We start from the raw sequence: 11,558 nt of genomic DNA on the forward strand, positions 1-11,558 counted from the left end.
ATCAGAAGTCATACCTATTCCTAAACGGACTGATACGGACTGAAACTCAGTACCTATTTCAATCATCATTAACCTGAATTCAGCAAACAGCTCAGGACAAATGGGCTAATGCAAATTCCAAGCCATTCCCTCCCGGCCCATTACCGTTTTCACCTAACGCTATCGAAATAAGTGACCAGATAACATTATTCTAACCTTAACTAACTATCCTAATAAAGTATGGTGGCTAAAAGGGGGTATTCCAGGCGGACACTCTCTGTTGAGAGCGAGAGGTAAGTATATGTTCTTTCCCTGTTCCTCTTAGCAGCAAGATAGCAAAGAGTCGCACCAAGAAAACTGCATGGCATTTGTAATGACAAAGTGTGGTATGTGTATATAATTCCATCTAATCGATTTGATCCCATAATATTTATTTATATTTTTATTTTTTATTATTCCAAATTCCTGTGAAAATTAGTCGTTTATAATGAATAGGTATAATAACACTGCTTCACTTTGTCTTGTTCAAATCCAAGCTGCCAAGTTAGCTTAGATGGACGTAGATATAATAACCCCTAAACGCGTTATCTAAAAGAGGGCGAAGACAACATTAACCTTTCTTGTCTGGATAGCTGGTACCACGCGACGGCTGATCGCTCTATCGCTCGTGCCGCGGCGTAATTAGAAAAAAAAAATTAGCATACGCTAGTGACGGGCTATTGATGCCTAGGTATACTCTGGGAAGCCAAATTTGTTGGTAGTAAAAGGCGCGTAATCTAAATTTGGGTCGCGTCTCCGCGGCCCGTTTTTTTCTAATTTACCGCCTCTTCTACTTGGCTTGGCTAAAGTTTTTTTTTTCAAGCATACGGCCCGCCTGATGGTAAGTAGTAAGGCCATTATCCAAATTCTACCACAGTAGAAAATAATTTCGACAAATTGTAGAACCTATTTGTAACAGATAAAATTATTTCGTCCAGCATTTTGTAGAACCCTCCCCTTAAAGTAAAAGGCAGCCATAGAGAGTAGAGTATCGTTGAAATTAAAAACGCGGCCATTTTGTAAACACTCCGTTTTACGAGCGTTCGCGGCTGTAATGACGATTAATTCATATTTTGTAATTATTGTTTGCACTTCCGCTGCTTTTTAATGGGATAATGTTTTGATTTTAATTAATAAACTTTTTGAAATATTTTTTTAAACGTTTGGTTCGGATTTATAAGTAAGCGATGAAGGAACAAAACACTACACGTTTAGTTAATCCCAAGAATTGGCGTAGGCACTAGTTTTTACGAAAGCGACTGCCATCTGACCTTCCAACCCCTCTGGGTGGGTTACCCTCTGGTAACTAGACCTTATTGGGATTAGTCACGTTTCCTCACAATGTATTCAAGTAGTTTATTGCTTTCATGTACATAAGTTCTTATGAAATAAAAGTTTCAAACATGAGCCCTGTAAAAGCATGGCAATTCTTATAAGTAACTTAAACTAATGTTTTTTTTTACACTTGGTAGCAACTGTAACAAGCTTATTATACAAAAAATTACACTTTATAGTTTGTCGTCTAAATATTCATTCACAGAATAATAAGTTTTTGTAATAAGCATTTGTTTTAATTTCTTTGCAAAAATACTTCCTTTTTCTTCTTTTTTAATTTCTTCAGGTAATTTATTGTACAATTTTATTGACATGTTTTCCTTAACAAAAAAGCGACAGGTAAATGTCAAATGATATTTCGTACAGAAGTTCCGAAAAACTCATTGGAATGAGCCAGGGTTTGAACACATGACCTCCCCGGATTCAAAGTCAACGCATTTCTCTTAAAAACCTATTTCATCACGAAACCTGAACGAGTTTATTCTACTTACAGGTAGGTACTGATAGTTACAATCTTTAGAAAAAACTTAGCTTTAATTAGCAGCAGGAATAAACTCTTAAATTAAAATAATAGATGAAGCCCAGATTGGGAAGCGCATCCAACAATTTTAATTGCAAACTAAATTCCTATCTCCAAATCGCGTTTTATTAAAACCCGAGAATGCAATGAATAAAAATTAACAACATTTAAATACGAGCCCCGCTCACGGCACGAACTGTCAACAATAAATATCAATTTAACACACTCGCTATGAACACAATGGAATACAATTAATTACCTAAACTTTTTATAATCGCCCTAATTACACGGTTTGGCCGGTTTGGCTGAACGACCGCGGCCCTGGGCGATTAAAAAAAAAACAAATACACTCCGTTTCACGGAGCAATACATCAACGTCCTTAGATAAGTCTACTAAATAGGTACTTTCAGCATTGAGTTACGTCTTAGTCGAAGTAATTAAGAATAAGGAGTTAGAGCTGGTATTGTGGCATTTGTTTATTTTTCGAACTTTAATTGAGGGTTCGAGTTAACAAACAGAACGGGGATCTTATTTATGGATCGCCCGCGGAGCGTTTTTAACGAGTCTTTGTTCCACAAATAGCCTTATTACATGAGTATTATCCATTCATAATAAGCTAAGAATAATGTCCTTTAAATAGACGGTGTATTTGGCTTAAGGACTCGCACGCAGGCTATAATTGTAAAAAATAGACGGTTTATTGATAGTATTTACGATAACAGGTGACTATAAAGACGTTTCCGTTTTATTTGATCAGCCATTTGTTGCAATTTAGTTGCTACAAAGACAGGTAAAAAATAATAACAAGCCTATCCACTCACATGATTCTGGTGGCTAGAGGTTCCAACATTGCGCACCTCTAAAATGATCATGGCAGCTCCGGGTACCAAACGGAGTGTATGCGGTTTTTGATTTTTTATCTGTGAATGGCTACACATATACGGTATAAACTATTTTCAAAACACAGACTACCAACGTGACAACATTTAAAAAATGTTTCAACCACATAGACATAAATAAAGTATTTTTTATCTACACTACTTTGCAAGGTGTTTGAGAAGTGCGTGTGTGAAAAGTAGTCGTGTGTTTTTAAATACCGTAAGTGGTCAAATTAATATATTTCTATGTGTATTATATATTAAAGTACTCATCGTGTATTCGTTTATTAGATTAAAACTATATTTTATTCTACTTAATATTAATAATCAAAAAATCTCACTTCAAAACAATAGCTCAGTAGTTTTTGGACGTGTTTCGTAATTCAAATTCCCAGAATAACAGTATTAATATGTATTTTAATTTAATATGTATCAGATTATGATATGACTATATTTTAGTACTCGAGTGTCTAAATTAGCCACAAAAAAATCATGAACGTATTGTTTCAGGGCAAGTTGAGTAATTCAAAAGTTTCATATCGGAAATTGATTTATTTATACTCAGCATTTTTAAACGAAAACTATTTAAGTGTTTAATATCGTTTGAAAGCTCATTAAGTCTCCTTTAAATTGAGTACAAAAAAGATATGTTATTGCTTTAGATTTTTTATAAATAATAACTTTCTACTAAAAATCTGTAATTATTTAATTGGGTCAACTTTATGTATTTTTAATTATTATTTTTATTATAACAGCACATACGTATGCCATAAAATAAATTGCTTGGTTTTTTATCTTTATAACATAAAAAGAATCGTTGCAAATGCTTTAGAAGAAACAAAGGTATAGATTTTTGAAAATAACATGTCACGGGGCCGTCGTATCTGCAAAATGTCAGAGCAATTCAGGCAGCAGGCACCTTTTGTTAAAATCGGAATCATGTGAGTGGCTATACAGTATTGTTATAATAATCCTAGCCTATTGTGGTGTCCCACTACTGGGCAAAGGCCTCGCCCTTGATCTCTACGACTCCCGATCTAGTACTTCTTCCGGCCCGTTGTTGAGGAAGGCGTCTCAGGGCCTACCGCGAACGCCGAAGTTCGAAAAGCAGGCAACTTTCTCTGTCACTCTAAATTACGCCTTGCTTGGAGTAAAAAAGAAAGATGCCCGCAATTTCTGAACTTCGCTGTTCGCGGTACGCTCTCTAGATTATCCCACCATCTCTGTAAATACTATAAAAAATATTGATACGGGTTTTAATAATGAAGGGAGGCCTATTTGACCAATGTTGTTTTTAGAAGGAAAATGTACTTATATTAAACTGTCTCTGTATCATGTTTTGCTAACCCCTCCTTGCTCCAGTTCCTTGCTTCAGTTAGGGTTGCCTTACGTCCCGTGTATACGGGACTGTCACCGTATGTATGTATGTATCGCGTCCCGTATTTTTCCCGTCCCCTTTATGTCCCGTATATCAATTCCGCTGTAGAATACGTTTTTAGTAAAACTCTTCGGTAGCTACTAGTAGACCCCTCCAGATTAGGTTCATAATATTAATTTTGCTGAGTCCAATTCTTGGGTGCCTGAAAGTGTTTTTAAAAATGTTTTTTTTTTATCCGAAACTTTTTAAGGGTTAGCATTGTACGTCTACCACTCGCTGGCCAGAAGGCCTACCGCGAACCACGTTCGACGTGTTGCCTCCCTGTCACGCTTACGTACGAATTTACAAGTGCGACAGAGAGGCAACACGTCGAACGTGGTTCGCGGTAGGCCCTCAGACACGCGACGTTGAACGGTGATTAACAGTCTTTATATTATAGTTGTCTCTGGTATCAGGCTTGAATTGAGCCAATGGTCTAATTAATAACGAATAGGCTGATGAATCGATATACTGCAGTCTAAGCCGACCTTTCGACAAACGCTATGAAGTGCAGGTTACCTCAGTAAAAAGTTAAGTGGTGTAAATTATACAATAGAGCATTTTTATCGGAAGGAAATCACGTGCCAATGAGAACGGTAGCATATTGTACCTATGGTACACACACGAAATGAATTCAAAAAATCAGGGTCTTAATTTCTATGGTCAATGATTGGTCACTGTATTCAGATATTGTCTAATGACCTTTCCAAACATCACCGATAATTGCATGCAATTTGCAATAAGATGCATTGCAGCTAGCGGCATTTGGTCGATTAATTAAATCCGTTTCTACTACGTACTTAGCAATTGTATAAAATCGTATGCCATTTGTTGCTACGTCTGTAGACGCCTTAAATGTGCATAGATTTAAATTAATAAGGTAGGTATAGCTACATAATACCTCCGCAATTCAATTAAATAAGTGTAGGCACTTCGTTAATATTAGTGCCAAATAATTGGCTGACCACTGAGTCCACATAATCATCTGAGTCATTATGTGGCCATTTGTTGCAACGTCTGTAGACGCCTTAAAGGTTTAAATTAATGAGGTAGGATGAGGTAATTAATAAGTTATTATGGTGACTCAGTGGTTAGCCAATTATTTGGCACTAATATTAACGAAGTGCCTACACTTATTTACTACAACCTAGCTACAAAAAGGGAAGCGACCTTTGCCGACGAAGACGGCTGTTATGATTTATGATAAAGACGCCATCGGCACCATATAAGCTGAAAAACCGCCCACTTGACAAAGGGCATTTCCGATTGTGCAACTTTCTCATCCATCGATTTCCTGGATGTGGTTAGATTAGAGGATTGGGTTAGAGGCCGGTTGGTTGTGTTGTGTTACCTCTTCTTCCAGTTTTTATACTAGATATAGTGGCAACCACGAACACTACTGTCACAGCTACTGTTACTACTTCCATTGTTCTGGGACACATAAATGAATCTGGACTTTTACCGATTTTTTTTGCAATATATTGTTACTTTTGTGATATAATTTATGATATGTGCTGCCATCTATTACTGATATTTTAGTACTAACCATCGTGCTCGATGAGATTGAATTTATAAAGTTTTCATACGAAAATTTATTATGGTCTCGCATTTTTATTAATACGATAGTTATTAAAACATATTTCCAGATTATAAAAATGAATTAACAATATTTTTGTGTTTTATTTGCGTGTATATTTAAAACAGTCTTTGTAAACACTGAACCTAATGTCAAACTATTGAAACGTTTTATTTAACCTTTTGGATGTTTGGACTTCATCTATTTTTAAAAATATATAATACGAAATATCTTATTTACGATGATCTTAATTGAAATAACAGTAAATACTAATTATTTATAAAATATCTGTCCTGATCTGCCCGATCTGCCACGTAGTGATTATATGCTCTTTGGATCTGCCCTTAAAAATGGCATGTCCGACTTGTACGAGCAAAGTCCGAGAGCAAAATATGTCAGCTGTCAATTTCACTACACGCATCGACGCTTGTTTGAGTTTGACAATCGAAAAACACCAATGATTGTATGAGTTGTTGAAGATTTCTCATAATATTTAATTATTTTTAAATAATATAGTCATTCGTTTTCCATAATTATGCTTCGTAGCTCCTAATTCTATCTACTAGTCAATATCCAAATTTATTGTTTAATGGGTTCTCGTATGTGCGGCTCCAAATGTCTCTTTATATGTTTGGGACTAACTTGTATCGTAGGTTGTTATTTGGCCTTACTTCCTATAGAAAACGGTAAGTAATCACTTCAGAAATATTTCTACATCATTGCTAGCACATTAAACACTCACAATTTTTGTCCTCAGAGAAGCTGCCATCACCTAAACCAGTTCAAACACATATCTCAAGTTTGTCTCAAAAGGAGCGATTAGCAGTAATAGTACCATTTAGAGATCGATTTGAAGAGCTTCTAGAGTTCGTCCCGCATATGCACGACTTTTTAAACAGGCAAGGGATCCCATTCCACATATTTGTGATCCAGCAGAAGGATAACAACCGTTTCAACCGAGCTTCTTTAATTAATGTGGGTTTTTTACATACGAAGAAAGACTTTGACTATATAGCGATGCATGACGTGGATTTATTACCTATGAATGATGATTTGAAGTATACATATCCAGCTGCAAATCCTGTTCACATATCGTCACCGCAGACGCATCCTAACTATCACTATGCAACATTTATCGGAGGGATCTTGCTGATCACACGGGAGCACTTTGAGCTGGTGCACGGCATGTCCAACAACTATTGGGGCTGGGGGCTGGAGGACGACGAGTTCTACCTGCGGCTGAAGGATGCCGGGCTGCAGGTGGAGCGGCCTGCGGGGATTACCACTGGGACGGCAGACACTTTTAAGTATGTATTCAAATAAACTATATTAGTCATAGTCATATTTATTCATAAACAATTTACATTGTGTTTGAAATTAATTTACATATAAATTTTCTTATCTAATATACACAAACAATTCCTATAAAATAAATTTTCGTAAGACACAAAAAAAAAAATCTCATAAAATACTTATAAAACATAACATAACGTAAAATTAAATTTAAGACATAATAATAAATAAACAGAAAATTATAATGTCATGAAGAATAAATACTGAGACTAAATTTCATTAAGAGGAAAATTTAAATTTAAAACATAATCAACCCAATAATAATAATATTTCATTTATAAACACATATAAGTACTCGTAATTGTTACATTAATTCTACTTTTTACTAAAATATTCCTCCACAGAGTAGTATTACATTTCACCCAGTTGTAGCTTACTAATACTACTCTTTACAATTGAGATCTTTCTGTGAATGCTATGAGGAAATCAAGAATCAACTTTGTTTCCTAGCCTAGGTATGTTGATTCAAATTGGAAAAATGGTACAATATCATGATTATCATGTAATGTGAATGTGACTCTTAATTCATTGTTTTATTACTTCCTGGTTAATCTGATGATTACAAAAAGATTAGTGATAAGAATGTAGTAGGAGTTTGGATTAGTATAAGCATCCTGATAAGATTATTACTAGTCACACATTTGATTTGACCTATATTACCTCTTCCATTGCAGCATGAAACTACAGAGCCGATTTTGCTAAAATTGATATGGTATATGTACATATGATATAGGTGTCACAGGCAGCATTTATAATAGCAGTCAGACTTCTAAAATATGCTTTCTTATAAACTAGTATGCCCCTAACAGAGACCTTGTAGAAATCACATATGTTATATTTTAATCTTCCTAACCTTGTAAAGCTATACGTCAACCTCATATTCAAACTCAGTACTTGTAATTATTATTATATAATATAATTAAAAAAAAAAAAAAAAATATATATATATATATATATATATATATGTGGCCTTCCAGAAGGGTCATGTACATGAAGCATAAGGGCCATTCTATGATGGAAAGCCACAAATGAACTGCTTTTCTTGGGTGCATTGACTGATATATCCCTTCAGCTAGGGGACAATAGTGTCAGTTTATTAGAAGAAATGTTACACCCGGGTATGTCTTTAAACTATGTCCAAAAGAGAGGTATGGGCATTGTGAATGTCATCTCGCTTAGTATGATAGGCGACAGCATAGCGGATGTCATACCAGATCTAGAGCAGAACCCAACTGGGGAAGTACCTCCACCTTACAGAAAAACGCAGCCAAATAACACTAGACCCTACTCGTAGTGTTGTGTTCCTGCAACAGGGTCGGCGACGCGCATGTAACTCCTTTGGAGTTGCAGGCATACATAGGCTTCGGAGACTGCTTACCATCAGGCGGGCCGTCTGCTTGTTTGCCACCGACGTAGTATTTAAAAAAAAGAATGACATACTCCATATCTTGAACCAGAACTTTCAAGAGTAACCCAGGAGAATGTAACAAATGACAACAGAAGTTGATCCCCCTATCAACCACTTGAACCAAAAGTATTCATGACAGTCACGACTTTATTTAACAAACACGGAACATGCACTTCTAAAAACTCGCTTTACTCGATTACAATTGAAATTTCGAAACTTAATTTTCCAGACATATCCACGACAAGACGTACCGCCGTCGCGACCACCGCAAGTGCTACAACCAGCGCGAGGCGACCCGCCGCCGCGACCGCGACACCGGCCTGCACGACGTCACGCACCGCGTGGTCAGCGAGCACGCCGTGACGGTCGACGGGCTGGACGCCACGGTCGTGACCGTGCAGCTGCTCTGTGACGAGAAGAGGACGCCGTGGTGCCAGTGTCCTAATACTGTTGTTAAGAAACCAGAGGCTAAGGCGAAGAGTTAATATGACGACTTCCATGCTCATATTTATACATAACACTCATAACTCATAATGAATACTATTCTCATTGGCATTTTGACACACTGAGAACTTAAGTTTTGTTTTTACATCCCGAATACTAAAAGGGACGATATATGTGCGTAGCGCATATTGTTAAAGTGAGAGAGATTGTTAGAATACTTCGCGTTCTGTATGCTATGTATTATTATTAGAGTGAGATAAATATGGTTAGATTGGTCCGTTTACCAATCTTACTGCTTTTGTACCGATTGTGCGTCGCGCCCTAATATCGCTAGATTTTCTATTGAAAATGACAGATTGATTCTACAAATTGGGGCATTGCAAGTCTTATTTTAGTGTTTTTGTTTAAAAACACTTTAAAACAACCGCATTCGATAATGTCACGATGGACGGGCTGGACGCCACGGTGGTGACCGCGGAGCTGGGCCGTGACGAGGAGCGGACGCCGCGGTGTGTCCTAATACTGTCGTTAAGAAGCCAGAGGCTCAGGCGATGAGTTAGGGATTACTCAGTTTTTTTTAGAACAATTGACTCTTATTAGTCTTACATTTAACAAAAAAATTAAAAGCCTTAAACAAATTTTACGGCTTACCTCACGTGTTTAGAGTCACTCGCGCGACATGTTTCGGAGAGACTAGGTCTCCATTTTCAAGCACAAACAGTGCGAGCAGCGGTCGCGACGGCCGGCTCGTGCTGCTCGCACTCGGTACGCGAAGTGCGCGTCTCGCGACAGTTTAAATTAGAAAATTAAAGCCGTATTTTGGTTTGGCCCTCTCAGACCGTAAGCTATTGCAGTTTAATGTAATGTGAAGTTTAAAGTTATTAAAACTAGCCAAAGCGTAGCCATATATTCGGTCTGAAATAGTCAAATTGGTGTAAAATTATGAACACGTAGTTAATTTAAGTATCTTGACGACAACTATTTGTTAGCGATTGGTTATTGGTTAGTACCTATTAAAATGGAAAGTTTTGGACACCGTATTAAATGTTACTTATATCTTGTTAAGTGCAGTAGGTTCAGAAAACGGATTTCATAATAGTCGTAGCGTTTTTTTGGATCACAATACAATTAATTGGCAATCTCAATCATACGAATCCTCAGTTTTTGACATTCGCTCGATAGAAAATAATCACGAACTGCACTTAAAAACTTCAACAAAATATGCACTAAAACTAAAAATATGAAAATTGCTTCTAAAAATCGCCAATATCATGTTTGAGGGAACGTATCGATTACTTTTTTATTTATTTCAACGTACTAAAATTAAAAAAAACATGATACCCGCACGGGCACGCGCTTCCATCTCGCTCACACATACGCTCAGTGAGAGTGAGGGAAGTACACGAACTTACTGCACCCTCAAATGTTCTTACTTTTATACATTGTTTTATTTATACTGTATCTTTATATATAACCCTGCGACATTCCATGGTAATTAAAGGATTAAATACCCATTGCTATAAAATAGTTATGTAAATTCTATAAAAAAAAATTGTAAGGTCTTCCTCACATGGGGCAACCCAAAAATGGCTACTTGTGAAGTCGCGTCACGTTGCCCCGTACGAGAAATGCCCAACTAGTCAAAACTACTTTTACTGCACGTATATTTTGCTCTATCTGTGCCCGGCGCTATGCTGGCGCCACATACAGGGATCTCTGGAATCACAGCCATAGAAATAACAAAATCAACGCCATCTATTTTGACACTTGCTTGATTGCGTTGGGCTGTTATTTCTGCCTTTCTGTTTCTATAAACTGCTATATATGGTATATGGGCGAGTCAACATTTTGACCGACACAAATCCGTCCACAACTTTTAGACTTCGTTGTAAGATTACAATTTTAAATAATATTTGTTTCAGTTTATGGTGTATGTGAAAACATTCATGGCCCCGACTGTTAAACCTAACAAACAGAAACTATGTATATTAGAAGCCCTATTACTCAGTAACTCACGAGACTGAATGAATTTCCAATATAACTTGTAACTCTGGTAGCTGTTTAAGAAGTGTAACGCTCTTACGGTAGATGTCGCCAGGGTCCCCTAGACCCATATGGTGGAAAGATTCACTGGCTATGGATGAGGTCTTGGTGGCTCAGTTGGCAGAAGTTAGCGCTAAAGTATCGACCCAGAGGCCGTTCAGGCCGTGAGTTCAGGTCTGCCTTAAGCAGTAGTTTTTCCACATTTAAATTTATTCTAAACTTCAGAGACATTTTGAGTACCTAACGCAAGAGACATTCAAAACTGTCGGTCAGAAAGTTGATTCGCCCATTCGACTTTTTTATATCCATACAAAACATACGTCAATACGTATGTTTTGTATGGATATAAAAAAGTCGTAATTCTATCTATAGGTACTATAAATAATTATACTTATATAACTCATCAGTACAGTACCATCACTCAAACGGACTGAACTTCCCTTGCAATTAATTGTGATTTAAGCAATAATTACTCTGTTGTAGTTTTATGTACATTTTGTAAATATTTTATACAGTAATGACAATAAACATTTATTTGATCCGACATTTTTTTATTTAATTCTCA

At 36.7% G+C, this 11,558-nt stretch overlaps 1 protein-coding gene across 1 annotated transcript; it reads left to right on the forward strand.

The window, feature by feature from the left end:
- The first annotated feature begins 6,104 nt into the window (after positions 1 to 6,104).
- Positions 6,105 to 11,537, forward strand: LOC133529567 (beta-1,4-galactosyltransferase 7). The gene is made up of 3 exons (XM_061867314.1): positions 6,105 to 6,431; positions 6,503 to 7,052; positions 8,736 to 11,537. Exons 1-3 carry the CDS (start codon positions 6,335 to 6,337, stop codon positions 8,989 to 8,991), a joined length of 903 nt encoding a protein of 300 aa, XP_061723298.1. The 5' UTR covers positions 6,105 to 6,334; the 3' UTR covers positions 8,992 to 11,537.
- The last annotated feature ends 21 nt before the right edge of the window (positions 11,538 to 11,558 follow it).

This window comes from Cydia pomonella, chromosome 21, assembly GCF_033807575.1.
Source record: "Cydia pomonella isolate Wapato2018A chromosome 21, ilCydPomo1, whole genome shotgun sequence".
NCBI classification, from domain to species: Eukaryota; Metazoa; Arthropoda; class Insecta; order Lepidoptera; family Tortricidae; genus Cydia; species Cydia pomonella.

Bases quoted from the DNA above. Each gene is read 5' to 3' on its own strand.
- LOC133529567 (XM_061867314.1), top strand. From the start codon at position 6,335: ATGGGTTCTCGTATGTGCGGCTCCAAATGTCTCTTTATATGTTTGGGA. The intron at 6,432-6,502 runs GTAAGTAATCAC...TTTTGTCCTCAG, and splicing joins CTTACTTCCTATAGAAAACG to AGAAGCTGCCATCACCTAAA. The intron at 7,053-8,735 runs GTATGTATTCAA...TTAATTTTCCAG, and splicing joins GGGACGGCAGACACTTTTAA to ACATATCCACGACAAGACGT.